Consider the following 18,911-nt stretch of genomic DNA (forward strand, 5'->3'; position numbering starts at 1 on the left):
GTGTGTGCTTTGTTCTCTGAAAAGCTTAGGTCAGTTGAGCAACATGCTGCTACTGTTAAAAAAAAAAAAAAAAAAAAAGAGCTGAGTAATGCTGGAGCCTCCTCCTGTGGCTGATGCAAACCTGGAGAATTTGCATCATCATTTAGCTGGAGTAAGTTGGTGTGACAGGCAGGAGCTTAAATACCAGCCCACGAGGAAGCTGAGCTGGTCTGTAATAGAGCTGCCGCCGCAGCCACAGCCGCAGCGCAGAGGTCGTCAGGCGGAGTTGATGGGGGGACGGGGGAGCCCCATGAACACACAGGTGTTTCTGAGGAGTAATGAGATAGCTGTGAAGGAGAAAATACACCTCTGAGTTTTTACCTGTGAACACAGTAGCACCGAGAAAGACAATCTGAAAGCAAAGAGGAAGAGATTGGTCAGTCACACCAAGAGACACCAAAGTTGAAAGTTTTAGGTTTTTCTTTTCCTTTTTCCCCCTCTCCGTTTCATTAGCCCCCCCGCCTCCGTGTGTCAGTACAATGGTCAGGAAGCCTGTTGTGTCCACCATCTCCAATGGAGGTTACCTGCAGGGGAATGTTAAGGGGAGGCTGCCCTCCCTGGGCAGCAAGGAGCCCCGCGGGCAGGAGAAAGTGGTGCTGAAGAAGAAAATCACTTTGCTCAGGGGCATCTCCATCATCATTGGCACCATCATTGGAGCAGGAATCTTCATCTCTCCTAAGGGCGTGCTCCAGAACACGGGCAGCGTGGGCATGTCTCTGATTATCTGGACAGTCTGTGGGGTCCTGTCACTGTTTGGTGAGTGCAGCTTCTTCGTGGGGGTGTGTCTGTGGAGTTGGGAAAGCAACAGGGTCCTTTCTAAGGAGTGAATGAAATGGCCAAGGCTCTGTGAAAGTTTCTGACTTTTGTTTAGGTATGTCAATGTCCCAAACGCAGTGTCCACTGTTGGCAGGGGCCCAAAATCCCTCCAAAGTGCTTTCTGTGGGCTGTACTCGCTTTTCCTAACTATGACAGACGATTTTCTTTACTTTTCTCTGTGGCAACCAGAGCAAAGGATCACTTTGATGACCCGGTGAAATACGTGTATGCCTCTCTGTACAGGGCGATTGTGCTTGGTTTGTCTGTTTGGGGCATCTTGGCAGCTGACACGCTGAATGAAACACCTGTGAAGTGAAATGCGACGTGACCTATTTAGACATAGAACTGAATGTTCAGCAGAAGTTTTATTGACCTTTTTATTGGCAAAGCAAACGGTGGCAGTCTTTGCCTTTTTAATTTTTTAACTTCATACTCTTGTCAAGTTCCCTAGTGTTCTTTCCAGAGTCCTTGACGTGGAAAGCTGTGTGATGGCACATAACTGAATCCCTGTCACAAGTGGGTATATGTATTGCAAGGATCTGAGCATATTTCGGATCTTTTTCAGCCTTTCATCTCTCCCTAGTACCTATAAACTTTTGCCATGCAAATTGTAGAACTGGAATTGGGTGTTAGTTTGCTGTGCTTGCCCAGATCTGTTTTCTTTCTTTATGGTTTACTTGGTCTATAGAGACAGAGGTAATTTGTCCACCTGTTTGCTGAGCTAATCTGTACAGAGCTGATAGAAGAAATATGATTATTAATTTTTCTTCAAGATCTAGATCTCTTCTGTTGATTTGACAATTGATAGTAAAGAGGTAATAAATGTCCCCTCATAAAGTGAACAGATTAGTAGAAAGCTACATGAGTTAGTTATAAAGGTGACAAAAATTGGTGAATGGTCAAAAAAAATAAATTGTATTGATGCTATGGGGTAAAAAGATACATTTGCTCTTCTCAGGCAAATAGTGTGTTTTGATTCTAAAAGACACTACTCTTTAAAGGTACTAGCTCTTTGTTATAATTCTAGGGCCAAATGCTAACTCTTGTCCCTATATGTATCAGTCCATTCTTTTTTTAGGCCTTGTGATGTTTGAATGCATTGGTTTGAGCATTTGTCTGGAGAACTTAGATTGACATTATTAGAAAGAAGGTATTTTAAATAAAACTTGTTAAAACAAAGCCTTAGTGTAAAAAGACCTATGGAGGAACTATTTTTTTTTAGATTTTTTCTGAAAAAGAGTTTGTGGTATTCTTATGGGCTAGCATGTACATTTATAGACCAAGAAAAGCCTAATTGTTGATTGTCTTAAATGACTTCTGTGCACTCTCAACCTGTAATCTTGTACAACACTGGGTATATCCAGAGTAAATCAGTGTCTAGTAGAAAAAGCCCTAACCAGATTGCTGGACTTTGCATACTATGTGCGTGCAGCTCCCACTATGTGACTCTATTTTTTGTGCGCATTGAAAGATTTTTCAGATATAATAAAATGGATCTCTTCAAGCATTGAGCTAGTTAAAGTGATGTTGACTTGTGCTCTGAAAATATGCTTCTGCAGAAGTATATCATCTCAGGCTCAGGGGAAAGAAAAGCTAAAGGAACTAGTGAAAGTTACTAGTCTCTTGAGTTGGTATTCTTTGATTACCAATTGCAGGGAGTGTGCCCCTGTGTGAATCTACTTATCTATATTTGCACTACATTTGTCACTTAAGTTATTACAAGCTTTTTGACAGTAGTGCCTTCCTAACAGGAAGCAAAGCAAAATATAAGGGGGAAAATTATTCCTCTTAAAACTCTAGAACTCTGGACTAAAAGTAAAGAATCTATATATTTGGTTTACAGTTTTTCTAATGCCAGGGTCAATGCATGGATTTTTACATGCTGTTTTGAATTTTTTTCATCAGGGTAAAATGGTTCTGGAGCTTGAGAATTTCAAATGAAAATCTCATCCTTGCAGAACCCAATTTAAACTAGAGCAAACATCTGGAGTTTCTGCAAAGCAGATACTGGTCTAGATATTGATTCTCTGGCAACAAATTCTGAGGTACTTAAGACTCTTTCCAATAACATTTTATATTGGTGCTTTTCTGTACAGCTTACCAACATGGCAACTGGTTTCCAACAGAGAGCGAATTGTGACTAGTTACAATTAGTTATAAATAGGCAAACTGTATCAGTCATCCCTAAATATCAATCTGCAGACTAGTTGCTTTAGAATTATCTGTGAAAATTTTAAAATAATAGATTATTTTGGATCCCTCTATTGGAGAATCTGGACTCTTTTGGTTAGAGTTAGTGGGTCTGGGTATGGCTTTAGGGTCTACTTTTAAAAATAAAACTGTCTTCCTGGATGACTCTGATACAGTGCTAGGTTCAGGAATAGGATGAGTGATACTAAGATTTCACTGAATATTTAAATTATATTCATGTTGGACCATTCAACCTGAACCTTTACTGACTAGCACTGTTTCCCACACCTTCAGTCTCTGAAGTCGCTCAGGCAAAATGTGCGTTACATTTGAGTACTTAGCAGTATGGATAGTAGTTTTCACATAATATCAAGATATATTTTTCATTTTCTTAATTGTTAATTGATGAAATTAATAGGTGTAACTATATTTCGTGAGGTGATTTCCACGTGTCAGGCCCAATACTGCCTTGCCACCCGTTATCACATTAATACACAGAGGAGGAAACTCAGGTTTTGCTCAAGTCCATGTGAATTCTATTTCTAAATGTTAAAATTGGGTTTATAATTAATGTTACCTCATGTCATAACTATAACTTATAGCATCTTTTTAAAGGAACGTTACTTCAGCAACCCAGAAGAAGTGTATACTTCAAAGACATCCAAGAAAACCTTTTCTAGAAATAGAATATCTGAGTTAAAACTCATTTTGTTGACAAACAAAGCATATCCTACAAAATAAATAAAACCTTTCAAGACCTGGAGTCCATTCTTTTCTGAAGAATGGATACATTTTCTTTGCTTTGAGATGCTACCGAAATATCATTTATTAAAAGGATTCTCAATATAATGAGGTCAGTTTGGGATAGTTCCTTGTCCTGGTGTGAAGTTATGTTCTAAAAATCGATTAGTGTTACTGGTATCTGTCTTCTCTTTTCCCAGGTCTGAGATTCAAAATTCTTAATAATATGATGTTGTTTTACATGTTTGTCAAGTTTGTCCTCACCATTTCAAGTAAACTTATATTATTTGACTAAAATGAACTAGATCTCAAATTTAAGGCAGTTACAAGAGGAATTTGGTGGCTGTTAACAATTAGATGACTGTTATTTGTCTTGAAATCAGGGTGTCATTTAGACCAAAGCAAGTAGTAATAGCTCACGAAATATAAAAATTGCTATGTCAAATCTACTTCTGAATGACTTGGTGGTAGTTTAACTTTGTACCTTTTTATTATAAATATTTCACAGGAGCCTTGTCCTATGCTGAATTGGGAACAAGTATAAAAAAATCTGGTGGTCATTACACATATATTCTGGAAGTCTTTGGCCCATTACCAGCTTTTGTACGAGTCTGGGTGGAACTGCTCATAATACGGTAAGAACATAAATAGAAAAAAAAAATAAGGAAAAAATATGCCCATTTATTACACCGTTCTTTGAATGCCTGTGATTATTTTAAACTAGTAAAAACATATGTGTTTCATGTGACTATGTTATAAATATGTGTACTTCAGGACATAAAGTCTGTGATGAAATACCTATGTTAATTAGTGCTTTAAATGCATTTAATTAATGTTTTGCCACAGGCCATAGCTTGCCAACCGTGCCTAACTTTTTTCTAGCTGCTTTTCTTTAATTTTCAATTCTTCTCAGTGATATTTTTCAGAAAGATGTTACCCTGAAAGGATTTGAAGCATCAAAATCCACCTTGATTAATCATATCTTTTGACTGTCCAGACAAAATTAAGCGTTAGGCTAGGAACTGGGGTTTTCCTTCCTGTAGATTGCACTATTGAGACATTTCACTGCACTCTGTTTTTGAGACTGGGAACCTTCTGTGCCTCACAGCCGGAGCAAGTTATGTAACCTTAGTGTCTCATAATCACGTTTTATACTTGACAAGAAGTTAAGCCTTCCACGGACCTAAATGACTCACTCCCTCACATTAAATGAATCAGTGAATTACAGTTACGCAAACCTTTTTTGATTTTATTGTTGTAACAGCGTGTTCCTCTTCCTGATTGTCTTGGTTGAGAATCAAACCCAGTCGTGCTAAGTCACTCTGAATAGCAAATTTCCTTCAACTTCCTGGGAAACTTAGGGTGTCATATGAGAAGTTTCGAGTATCACCGTTCCTTTAGGTTAATTGCTTTTACAAAACATGACGTGCACATTCTGATTACAGTTTGACAGAAATAACTAGGGAAACTTGTTCTTCCTGTAAACTTATCAGAAATAACACAGCTGAGAGCTCATGTGAGATTTTTATCCCCTGTTTTCATGGCTAAGGGCCAAAGGCAGAGCTATAATAAGAAGCATCAACTTAACACTAATGATTTTTATCGTCCTAGGAGCCTCTTTTCTAATCAAGGGATTCAGAGTAGTATTTACTTCTTTGTTAAATCTGTTTTCATTTTAAACAATTTGGCATTATTCAAAACTTGTTATAATGAATAATGAGAAAGAGGTGCTTTGTTCCTTTTGTAAAATCTGGGATTTTCCTGGGATGTGCCTTCCACTCTTTTCTGATGGTCTGACTCTTACTCTTCAAAGGTCCACTTAAATTCTATCTCTTCCCCAGTTAATTTCCTGTTCACCCTAGTTTATGGTATTTCTTTCCTCTCTAATTCTTCTGAACAATGAAGTCTCTGCTTCTCATTTGACATTGAACACAGTATCTTGTAGTCTTATTATTTTAGGTGTCTGTATTCTGTTTCCCTGTTAGAACTGCAAGCATTTCAAGCACATAAGACCAGGTTTCACACTTTTTGTAACCCTAGTTACTTCAGTGCCCTGAGTACTATAGATATTAAATTGTTTTGATGAGTAACTGAAAGTTCAAGGTTATAATGTTTCAACTATAACATACTGAATATTCAAATGAGCACAGTACTTATTTAGAGAACTGCCCTATCAGGATGGTGGCTTTGGAGTCTGACAGAGCTGGACTTGAATCCCTCTTCAGCCCTGTATTGGTTGGATGGCTTTGGCTAATTGCTTGGCATTATCATGAGCATGGTCATTCCATTTTCAGTGGCTCTTTCATTAATTTATTCATTCCTCAAACTGCTACTGAAGGGTGAATGGCAAGTTAAAGCGATCTAAAGTGGAATGAGCCACAATTCCTGTTCCCAAGTAGCTCATAATCAAATATTACTTTAACTACAAGGGCACTTCTTCATGGTGTGTGTGTGTGTGTGTGTGTGTGTAGATAGAGGAAATTACCTAAATGTATTCTAGATGCTTTTTTTTTTACTAGGTTTATGTATTCCTTTATAATAATGAACTCACATTGCTCAGTTGCTCTTTCAAACAGACAGAGTAATGAATCTCCTGAGGGGCGACAAGATACCTATGTACTTTGACATTTTTGTTGACAACAAACAAGGTACCTAAATATTAGGTTGGTGCAAAAGCAATTGTGGTTTTTATAATTGAGAATAATTGCAAAAACTGCAATTACTTTTGCCCCCACCTAATACTTACTATTAAAACTATACTTTAGATAAAGTCACTCTTGCCAGAAATAATCTGTAAACATAGATTTCAAAGAAAGAAATGTCACACATCAGTACGTAGCAGGGATCAGCAGATTGAATTCACACCTATACCATATATTCAATATTTATTGGGTTTCCACTGTCTGATAGACATTATACTGAACACTGGAGATAAAATAGTGATCAAGATGAATGCAGTCTTATGCTCATGAAGCCCAGGGTCAAATGAGGGAAATAGTTATCAATCCAGAAATCACACAAGTGAATATAAAGTTGCTACTGTGATAAACACTGTGAAAGAGAAGCCATGAGGTTCAATGAGAGGATATACTCTGGCAGGTCTCACCCAATCAGAGGGTTGGAGAAGCCTCCTTGGGCAAAGGGAGATTGAACCAAGATCTGAGGTGTAAAACACTGGCAATGCATTATAGGGGCTCCAGGCAAAGGGTATTCAGATCCTTCTAGTGAGAAGAAGCAAACTGAAGAGGAAGTGAAAGCTTAGATCACATGGAGCCTTGAAATGAAGGATTTTTTTTCATATCTTGAACATGTTTGGGAAGCACTAAAATGACATCAGATTTTAATGTATACGTCAAAAAGTTTATAAATGATGGAGAACAGGAAATATAGTTCCGTTTTGGAGGTTGTGGGGAGGAGGCGATGTCTAGGAAAAGAAGGATATCAAGAAATGTATAGTGCCCTCTGCTACCAGCAGGCCAAGGCTGGAACACACATTGGTGGTTGGCTTGCTAACAGTCTAGATTGGAAGGAAGAGAAATTAGATAATCCCAGGAATTTGTCTGTGTATCCAGGGAATATGCATTCATGTATACATTATCTAAACAAAAAATGTGAAATTTTCTCATCAAAATAGTTGAAGAATTAAAGTGGGATGGTTCATTACCAGTTTTGCTATATACCTGAACTTCTTTTCTTTTCTTATTTTAGTCACATTTTCTCACGTGTGTAAAATTACAAGAGTACTTTTATTCTTCAACTTATACTTTTCATCTAAATATTTCTGTGGAATTAAGAATCATCACTTGGCTCTTCAAGTTTTTGTCTGGAAAAATAAGAATAATGCAGTGTCAAGGATATAAGCATATGTTTTCAGTGAACACTTACAATACTAATTTTCTGTTGAGTTTGTGTCCATTTTCCTGACTACGCCCCGACTTATTACATCTGTGGCGTTTACACATTATTACTGTGGCTGGAGCTTCTTGATGAATTATTGAGAAAGAAGACTGATTCTTGTGCAGCTAGCTCTGTTAGGATCTCAAGTAATAAACTAGATCTTTAAGGGGAAAAAAAGTCAAATATGGGAGAGGAGAGGCAAAATTTATAGCACCTGGCCTTGCTCCCAAGGAAATGTGAAGTTCAAAAACTAGCCACCATAGTTATAGTCAATATTTCATTTGGAATGTCGATGATAACCTAATCAAATATGGAGTTCTGAAAATCAGAGACTTTCATATTTAACATGTTCCATATGCTGAATAAAAAAATGCCTCAAGGTAGGAAAAGTTTAGTGAAGATGCATTGTTTTTTCTGTAGTAACCTAAATATGTATGTTTTCTAGCCCTGCAGCCACTGCTGTGATATCGCTGGCATTTGGACGCTACATTCTGGAACCGTTTTTTATTCAATGTGAAATTCCTGAATTTGCAATCAAGCTCATTACAGCTGTGGGCATAAGTGAGTATGATAGTATAAATATGAAAAAAAAAAAAAAAGACACAAAAGTGATTGGAGACAAAAGGTTCTACAGAGTTTTTGCATGGTGGGACTGCTTCCCATATTGTGGTCTTTTTGCTTGTAGTTCCTTGCTGATTTTGCGTTGGAAAAAAAAGAAAAGAATAAGGATTTGGCATGATCTCTGATACATTACATACATACATTACATGCCAGTTTTCTATTGGGTCAACAGCCATGATGGCTAATCTTTTAAAATAGGCAAACAAAATCCTCCTTGTTAGTAAAACAGAAACTGGATTATAGCATGGATAAAGAGACATTTATAGATGGAAACCCAATTATTTTATGGATTTTTTTAAATTAGAAATTATCTTTCCTCATTGATAACATATCGAATTATAAGCGATGCATCCTCATGGAATGATGTTTATATGTTGGATGTGTATGTTGTGTTCATACATTTTATAATGTTAGCAGCTGTCACTCTCTGTGTTATGGGCTTAGCTCCCCATTGATGGCCATGATAAGAATCTTCTTTCTACATTTGATTATTAGTAGCATTTATCAACCAGGAGTTTTCTTTGACTAGGTTTGAATTACTTGGACATAGAAAGTTATACAGAGATAACTGAATTGGATACTCATGAAAAAATTTTAGTTATGTTAACTAAGGTGTTTTAATAGAACAATGAAGAGAACGATGCACTTGTGACAGCAGACAGGTGAATGGGTTAGTTAGCAGGAAAGAGCTAGGAATTCCACATAAAGAGATGATAGTGAGATTCCAGCTCAAGCTCTGAAGGCAAACAACCTGGAACTGAAACTTGGTGTCACAATTTCTTAGTTATGTGATTTGGGGCTAAATATTAAACCACTTTAAGTGTGAGTTTTATTTATTGATAAAATACCTGTGAAAAAGATCATTTATCTTGAATGGATGTAGAAAGATGAAATTATGTCAGATTTTATAGGCCTTCAGCAGAACTTGCACATAGACCGTTCCTGATAAATCTGGTGTTCCACTAAGGAATTGGATTAACAGCCATTGTTGTGCCTGTTATATTCTGGTCCCTCCACTGACTGAGGCAGAATCATATCACAATGATTTATATTTGCAAAGGAAAAAGTTAGGGGCAGTGTTTTTGAGAGCTCTGTAAATTGACAAAAGTGACTCATTCAAAGCTACAACCAGCAAACTTCAAATAGATTCTATGTAAACATTTACATGGCCACAAATATTGCCCACTTTGGCCTTGAAATGAGATGGATAATGATAACATATTACTATTTTGGTAAATCCAGAGACTCTTCTTATTTATCCCAATCCTAGCAATCATGTTAAAGTAAAATTTTGTATTTTCAGAGGAGTAGCTAGAAACCGTTCAAATCAAAATTTTAAAGCAATTACGTGTAAAGATAACTATGTTAAAGTTTACTAACTTCTGTAATACAGATTGGTGATAAATAGTTAACAAAGAGGCTGAGTAAATCTTGGATGGACCTAGACATTTCCTTCTATTTTTGCCATTAGTTATAACATTAATTTACAAATTTTGATGTTCCTTTCGCAAGCTTGAAATTCTGAGGAAATATATTCCTACAATCACAAGCACTAAAAGAGAAAACAGGATATTCATATGACTCATTGGGAGGTACTGTAAGTCAATGACCTAATTGAGAAAGTCAATCTGTTTTTTTTTTTTTTTTAAAGTTCAGTGTGTATTTGTGACAATTCTTAGCAAACTGTTTTTAGAGAAAAGCTTCCATTAAGATTACAGCAAGATAAAGATATTGTTAACACTACTCTTTTTTTGTTGTTGTTGTTCTTTTTTGTTTGTTTGTTTTTTGTTGTTGTTCAGGTTTTTTATTTTATTTTATTTTATTAGTTTCAGGTGCACAAGACAAAGCAAAACTTAGACGTTTATCATTTATATCCCTCACACTGTGTGAACCCCCCTCCCCCCATCCACTATCCCTCTGTACATTCCCCAAATTAATTTTCAAAACCCCATGACCATCTTGTGGTTACCGACTATTTTCTAAACCTCTCACCTTCCCCTTATCCCCACCTCCCCCGCCCCTCTAGCAACCCTCAGTTTTTCCTCCATGTTTCCAAAACTGTCTCTGATTAGTTCATTCACTTATTCTTTTCTTTAGATTCTGCATATAAGTGAGATCATATGGTATTTGTCTTTCTCTGTCTGACTTATTTCGCTTAACATAATGAGGGGAATGTCGTTTGATGGAGCCACAGGAGGTGGAGATGGAGATAGAGAAGGAGAAATTTTCCTGGGGCAAATTTCTCACATTCTACATTATTCAAAATGAAGATAGGTGATTTTCTGCCTGCTACTGGTGGAAGGTTGGTGAGATATAGAAGGTAGAGTTTAATTGCATGAATTGCTTCCTTGTATTCCTACGTTAAGGAAAGAGTTTGTGGTAGTTTGAAATCTCTAGTTCAAGTATAGAAGAGCAAACCTACTGGATCATGTTACAATCAAATCATAGAAAAAATAAATTTCAAGTTTTTTGAAATGTTAACCAACCGCTTGAGAAATGAGAGTGAACTGGTGAGGAGTTTTAAATGTTAATTTACTCCTCACGCTTCTCACCTTTTAAAAAGCACAAAGGCCCCAACTTATGGTGGTTTGCCTTATTATTTTACAGCTTTATGATGACGATACAAAAGCAATAGGCTTTCAGTAGAAATCATACCTCAAATTTTGAATTTTCCCGGGCCATGCTTGGCATTGGCAGCTCCCAGGCACAGACGTGTGATCAGGAGGATAAACAACTGACACGGGTACTGAGCCATGTACTGTGTTTCTGTGTTTTTTGGATTTTGTATGCCCAGCACATTTAAGGTAGGCTAGGCTAAGCGCTGCTAGTCAGTAGGTTAGGTGTATCAAATGCATTTTCGACTTAACGATATTTTCGTTTGACAATCAGTTTATCTGGGACGTAACCCCATCGTAAATACAGGATCATCTGTACTCTACTTCATTTCTGTCGAATTAATAAAGATGGTAAGTTTTGCTTTTCCAAAGACCTCTCCATTCTGGAAATGGCACATGGAAGTGTAACTGGGACATTTTATCTATTCACCTTTGGCACTCTCCTCTAGCCCAATATTGACATTTGTTACTCCCTTTACCTTCTGTGGAACTCCATGAATTTTCACTATTTTTTGTAGTTTTAAAAAGCATTGAGGTACATAAGTTGAGTATTCAAAATGCTATGCAGTCTCTTGTTCTGGTCTCCTTAAACTAAACACTAAATCAGTGTACCCTTGAATGGCAGAATATTATAATAATAGAACTACTTGCCTCACAATGTGAGATCTAATCCCAGATCCATCCTTAACCACCTCTCTGAGTGTCAGTTTCCTTACTAGTTTAGTATATGTAGGTGATCAGACAGTTCTGCCTGCCCAGCTTCTCATACCTGTGGAAATAATTAGAGGAAGCAAACAAAATAACATGTTGATTGCATTGTGAGAAAAAAAAAAGTAGCCAGTTCTATAAATGCATTGCTGTATTTTTCTTTTCCAAAACTGTGATTTCCTGACATGAAAGAAAGTCTGGGACCAGTTCTGTGCTAGCGTTTCAAATACAGCACGTGGAGTGGCTCCATTTAAATCTCCTGAAGTCTGGCTCTTCTTAATCCTTTTCTACAATAACTAAATTACCAAGACGACCAATCCATAGGTAGATCTGCATAGTATTGAAAAATACAAGTACTGCAGACAACAACCATTTTCTTCAGGAGGATGACAAGTAAAATGTGGAATCAAAGTGTCCTGAAATCCCAGCCAGGACAAACATGAAACTCAGCAGAGTGGAAGAGCCACCAGGACTTGGGAAGAACTAGGTGTACTAGTGACGTCATACACTTTGTGTTTTTGAGCTACTTCCTCCTTGTTACCCACACGAACTGGTGGCAAAAGCGTGGACTCTGGAGTCAGCCCACCTGGACTCCAATCCTGTCTTCACACTTACCTGTGTGAACATAGGCATGTTAACCAATGCCCCAAGTCTCAGCGGCTCATCTGAAAAACAAGGCCAGTGCTGGTAACCATGAGGGTTAAATAACGTCATCCGTGAGAAGTCTTTGCATGATACCTGCCGAATAATAATAGTTTACATTTATTTAATGCCTACCATTTTTATTCCCAATAGAGAGATCCTATGTATAGACTGTCGCTCTGCTTTCCAAGGTGTTTATTGCTACACTTCCTCTCCAAAATTAGTACACCCAGGAAATGAATGCTAATGCAGAGATAAAGGCAGCCCCGGCAGCTGTTGCGAAAAACGGTGAAAGCATCCACTTTTCTCCACCATGTAGCATCCATGTATTTTTATCACTTTAGCACTAAGCAGTCAGGAGCCAGGAAACACTTGAACCTGGGAGAAAATCCACTCTCTCCAGGCTCAGTAATCTCACGCTGCAAAAGCCAAGACAGTCGTGCCCTGAATTACAGAAGTGTAGCAAGACACACTCACCAGTCCTTGAATCACAGCATCAGTCCTTTCCCAAATGTCCTTCTCAAATACAGCTCCATTCGAATATGTAGTTCTTATCTCCGAGATTTGTGCATATGGCTTTCATGGCTATATTTCAGTTCTTAGAAAACTGAATCATAAATAAGTAACAAAAACCTTTATGCCTCTGCATTTTCATTTTGGTAACATTTGAGCCAAGCAAAATCATCATCATCACCACCACCATCATCATCGTCATCATCCCAGATTGATATATGTATCAGCTGATGACAGAATTTCCTACTGTGTGAAGTCAGCAGTTATTCTTCAAAAGAAGTAAAACTAGGACCAGAGAGCTTGCTCAGATTTCTTTGATTATTACATGGTGAGTAGATAGTGTATACAAAACAAAGTGGATAGTATTTGTTTCAGAGACTCAGAAAACTCTTGGATTTTGTGAATCCCAAATCCCTTTTCAATATTGTTGGATAAGTGACATACAGAGGCCATGTGAGGACCTTCACACTGCCTCCTTATTGGCTGCCTTGTTCCTAGATAGGCTGTATCCTTCAGGTACATCTCACTTAGAATTTGGTGTACCACATGGTGAGTGCAGTGTCTGGATGCTCAGATAAAGCGGGATTTTGAGAAATCTTTGGGAGAGACCAGTCTTAACCAGAATTTTTATTTCAGTGGTCTGAAAGCAAAGCCAGGTGAGATTGTCAATTCATAATATTTGTTTAATTTTGTGTTCCATTTTTCCTAAGAAGACTTCATAAAATATAAAAGAAAATACCAAATACTTATATTTTTTATTTCAATGGGCATTAGGTACTCACACTTTCTACAAACGTAACAAACCCTCTTTCCTCTTCTCAAATATATAGATAGAGATTCCAAAAAAGAAGAATGCCTCTTTCTCTTTCTTCTCCCTCTCCTTTCCTCATTCTTCCCTCCCTCCCTCCTTTCTTTTCCTCCTTTCACTTGCTTTATCCTATTCTCCCTTCCTCTCTATGCAACAGCTCTTTTCTATGTGGAGTACTTTCAGAAACAGAATGTTTTGGGTTTTAGGACTCTGATTTAAAAAAACAAAAAAAAAAACAGTGCTTTTGGTTGGTGATAGGAACATGAGTTCAATTGTTTTTCAGGCCAATGCTGAATCTCCTTAACTGAAAAAAATAATCCTTTTCATACGATAACTCATTTATCACTGGGCCATTTGCATAGAAAACGTGAAAGAATTACTGGATGACAAAGATGAGAGCAGAGTTGCATTGAATTATCTTCCATTTATAAATGCTTTATACTGGGGAGAGAAAAATAATTTTATTTTTTATCCCTTCTCTTATAAAATAATTCATTTTGCCATTAACAATGGGCCTGTCTGTTTCTTCATGTTTTCTGCTTCAAACATAATAAAATTTTCTCTTAACCTCCATGTAGCTTATTCAGCACCAGAATTTCTGATCTTTCTCTTCATTACTCCTTTGAAACCTTTCTTCATTAGTAAACCTCTATTTCACTTTGTGTGGGATCTACAGAGCCCTTATTTTTCCCATCTTCGATTTTTTTTTCAAAAATGAAAATTGCTTTATTATTTTTTTACTTAAAATATTGCATGTTCATTATAAAAGTTATAAAATAATGCAGAATAATAAATAAGAAAAATTGAAAATTGTTTAGTGTTCTTTCATCTGTAGATACCTTCTGTTAATGTTTTCATAAATACTTTTCCAGGTATTTTCCTTTCTGTCTTTGGGTCTGTCTGTCCATCCATTCATCCATCCATCCATCTACCCATCCATCTATCTCTATCACTTGCTGTATTGCTAAGTAATATATCATGAACACCCTTTCATATAATATATATGAGTATCATGATTTTAAATGGCTGCATAGTAAACCATTAAAAAGATGTAACTTAACCTTCCTTTAGGGGTCTAGATTATTTTAAAATTTTTGTCATTATATATTATGTGTTGACAGCGTTTGCACTGATTCTTAAATTCTGAACTGAGCTAGTGATTATATCAGGCAATGGGAAATTATGAAGATAAGTCATTGCTGTACGTAAGGAAAACTCCCTATTACAATTCAAATCATAAGAGTTCTGTTTATAAGGTTTTGTAAAGAGTGTAAAGCTGAAATCCACTGTTTAGAATAATGTCAGGCAGTCGCTATAGAGGAGTCTAGGAGGCAGCATCTTAGAATAGCACCATTTATTTCACGCCTCCTTGCCTGAAAGTTTTTTTTTCTTTTCGTGTGTGTGTGTGTGTGTGTGTGTGTGTGTGTGTGTGTGTGTTTTAACTGAGGCTCCAGCTCATTCATTCATTCAACAAAACTGAGTGTTTGTCTTCCTGGGTCGGGCATGAGGCTGCATGCTAGCAACACAGAAATGAATGCTGCTTGTTATGTCCTCAAGGTTCTCGTGGTCCACACCATGACGAGAGAGGGCAGTTGAGTACGGCTCAGGAAACTGCAGGAAGCTTCGTTAAGAAAGGGAAATCCTGCTAGCGTCAGACCCATCGTTCATCCTAGCCTGGGAACTCTCATGGACTCATCACTTAACCACTTTTTGTCCCAAGTCCCAGAACATGTCTTGGAAAACTCTATGTTTAGGGTAGGTTGAAAGTCACTCTTTCACGTGCTCATTGGAAAGTGGAGAGAAAAACCAAAAGTGCTGGCTGAGACTAGTCCTGAGAGTGAAAAATAAGATCCAAGCAACTTCTGGACATCTTACTGCTTCTCAAGTGTGACTCCGCTCTGAGATGTGACCCTGCACACAGTCATGGAGGGAGGAGATGGTTATCTGCTTCCTTACGCTGACGAGCCACTTTCAGCAATCTGATTGTGTGCTGCGATGGCTTCAGGATTTGCTTAGAAGATATGTTTATATAACCATTAAGGCACTGAATGTATGTTCTCTCGTCTGTCAGAAAGAACAAGAGATGACTTCTTACCATCTGGAGGTTTTATCCAAGCTTCTCAAACTTTAATGTACATAAAAATCATCTAGAGATCTTGTGGAAATGCAGATTTGTGTTCCTTAGGTCTGGGGCAGTACCTGAGATTCTGCATTTCTGAAATGCTTCCAGGTAACACCAACACCTCTGGGTTCATGGATGGCACTTGGAGTAACCAGGACCTACTATGTCTTCATGCCAATGAAGATTTGCCTTTTGTAACTTCATCTGTTTTTTTTTTTTTTTTTTTTTTTGCAGCTGTAGTGATGGTTCTAAATAGCATGAGTGTCAGCTGGAGCGCCCGGATCCAGATTTTTCTAACCTTTTGCAAGCTCACAGCAATTCTGATAATTATAGTCCCTGGAGTTATGCAGCTAATTAAAGGTATGGACTGAAAAGTAAATGCTTTTTAAAGAACGTATCTGCTTTTCGTCTCTTCTAACACTAACTTTCGCTTGTACTAGCAGAATCCCTTAATTAGTTCTGCTTGTGGAACTGAGACTCTATATTGTCATCTAATTGATTTGAAAGGCTGCTACATTTGGGGTGAGTGGGTATTTACAGCTAAATGGCAAGAAGAGCATTTAGACAGGGCCAAACAACAACATAAGGCATCAGTGAATTCTCGGTATGAACTGTTTGAAGTAAAACCTCAAAGTGGAAAAGAAATATGTCATTACACTACAGATACATATGTCCTCTTCTTTTTACTTTAAAATAGTTCAATGATAGTAATGCAGATTCAAGATATCTGGAAAATAATGAAAGATGATCAGTATTTTTTTTTACTTGATGGTTACTATTCCTTTTACCTTGGGAATGGAATCCTGAGAGAAGGGGTGTCAAGTATGGGAATAGCATTTCCAAAAACCAAGTATTACCTGGCAATAAAAATAGTTGTGAAAGCTTAATTTTTATTGTTACCTGATTTTTAATGTAAAATCTGCATTTCTATAGGAATGTAACACCATTTCTGGGAGTACTTACCTTACAGAGTTGACTGTTTGGTAAGAAAAGGTGAGATGGTTGAGGGGGTGATGTCATTTAGAGTTTCCGTTGTTTTAGGGAAGAAGGCACATACAGTTGCTCGTATTCAGTAGAAATTGTTGGAAGAGAAGGAGATCCAGGTGAGTTATTTAATTAGCAAAGGGCATGATAGCAGGAAATAAATAAGAAAGTGAGATGAGATTGTAAAGGAGTGACATATAACTTGGGCGTGTTAAGTATTTATTGTTTACATTGATACTGCCTGCTCCAAGAAAGGGAATTTTTTGAAAAATGTAATGAAGTTGTAGGACGAGAATTACACAGGACAAAAGGGAATGCCCGAATTCAGCATTAAACAATAACAAGCAAGGAAAGATCCATCACTCCGTAGCTGGGGAAGGGAGCTGCTGTTATCCGTTGAATAAGCCCAGTGGGAGACCTTAGAACTCTCCTGGCTAAATGTTTGCATGGAATCCAGCAACGTTGGCCAACTCAGAATAAACACAATAAAGAGAAGACATGAGCTCGCTCTTCTGATTCACAGTGGCCTCCACAGAGCTGGCCTGCTCTCATATCTGATCTATGAGAAATGTAGAAAAAAATAATTAGTTTTGTTAGTGCTTTTTTTCCCCAGGCTAACTCTGTAGTCTCCTATAAAGGAGTTTCTTCCATTTTTTGGAAAGTGCAGGAATTCTGGGCCACTGACCCTATTTTAGTTCCAGTTTAGGTTCCAAAAGATGATATATTATCCTTTAAAACTAAGATTTTCTTTCTTTCTTTTTTTTTTTTTTTGGTATAATGTTACACTGTAGTCAGTTTTTACCACTTATTTATATATGTGTGTGTGAGGTGAGATGAGGTTGCCCAAATGTTACTGTATTGCAAATTCTTTTGAGAGTGGCGGTCATGAGATATCTTTTGGATCTTTTTTGGCACTTACAATACAATGACCTTTAATTCAGTCTTATGACATCAGTGCTTAATATGACCAGGCTTCCTCATACATCTCCTCACCTAGTAGAGAAATGCCCGGAGATTATCACTACATTTAAAGTAAATTTTAATATTTTGGAGAGCATTCTTTGCAGGTATATTTACTCTATTACTATAAAATGGTGATTCTTTATTTCTAACTTGATCACATGTTTTTCACATTAATTTGAAACTCCAGGGAGGAAAAAAAAATATTACTAAGTTTTGTGTACTTATTTCTACTTTAATCAGACTCTGAAAATAGTTCTAGTCTATATTTACGCATGAGGATTTGTTAAACTTTCCTTTGAATATCATGACTCTCATCTTCCTGAGACCTGTGTTATGCATCCAAAATTTTCCTGAGGTTTAGAAATGCCTTTCTTTTGTAAACTCTCAAAATGGCATTTCTCAGAATCTGTGCTTGGGACCCACTCTTTACAAGGTTTGGTTTCGCTTATTGATTATTCAGTGCTGTGCTATTAGGAATATTGTCTCTTTAGGCCAAGGAGATCACAGATCATGATAAAAAAAATCACAATGGATGTTTTTATCTGACTTCCAGTATTTATAGTTTCTTTTTATGAGGACACAGAAATGTTTTTGTAAAACAGGCATTTCCAAATTCACTGTATCATTTTTTTAAAAAAATGAGCTACGTTTGGGAATTGGATGCTTTGAGGGAAAAATCATTTAGTGTATAACTCAGCATTCTCCATTTTTTTATCTCAAAACTCACACATATTACATATTGTTGCCTGGGCAACCCAGGCAGCACCTGAGATTTCAGTGAAGAGAGAGGATCTCATATATATCAGCCACCTCCATCCCTCTTTTACTTACTTCTGTGAAGACCAATTTTGAAACAAAGTCACACTTTCCATTTGGGCAATCTCATTTGCTATTTTCTTTGGAAAGACTTTCTGTATGCTTAACTTCGAATATAAATCTCAATTTCTATTTTATTGTAATTATCCAAAAGAAATACAAGAAAATGGCCCATTGTGTTTCACAAAGTACAGAAAAATGTGATGAATGAAAATGTTCCATCCACGTGTTGATGCAAAATGTGTTAAAGCTCATCTATTTTAAAGTTCAGTATCATTCCTTCTCAGTGTTTTTAGAAGGAAACTGTGCCATTCTCTAGAACAGTGTCACTGGAATTTCTCTGTAAGGGGCCAGATAGTAAATATTTTTAATTTTGGGTGCCATGTGGTTTCTTCACAACCACCCTACTCAAGGGGGAAATCAGTCACAGACTCGT

The 18,911-nt window shown here is 37.1% G+C and overlaps 1 protein-coding gene across 3 annotated transcripts in view; it reads left to right on the plus strand.

The window, feature by feature from the left end:
• Positions 1 to 18,911, plus strand: part of SLC7A11 (solute carrier family 7 member 11) — a 379,319-nt gene that overhangs the window by 185,113 nt on the left and 175,295 nt on the right. The window contains exons 1-4 of one of the 3 annotated variants that reach the window (XM_074338519.1): positions 138 to 795; positions 4,295 to 4,421; positions 8,129 to 8,244; positions 15,947 to 16,072. In XM_074338519.1, coding sequence (XP_074194620.1) covers positions 519 to 795; positions 4,295 to 4,421; positions 8,129 to 8,244; positions 15,947 to 16,072 — 646 coding nt within the window. In that variant the 5' untranslated portion in view covers positions 138 to 518. Of the gene's footprint in view, positions 1 to 137; positions 796 to 4,294; positions 4,422 to 8,128; positions 8,245 to 15,946; positions 16,073 to 18,911 lie in introns of those variants that run through there. The other 2 variants (XM_019730843.2, XM_074338520.1) reach the window with 2 other exon arrangements.

Source organism: Rhinolophus sinicus, linkage group LG07, assembly GCF_036562045.2.
Source record: "Rhinolophus sinicus isolate RSC01 linkage group LG07, ASM3656204v1, whole genome shotgun sequence".
Lineage (NCBI taxonomy): Eukaryota > Metazoa > Chordata > Mammalia > Chiroptera > Rhinolophidae > Rhinolophus > Rhinolophus sinicus.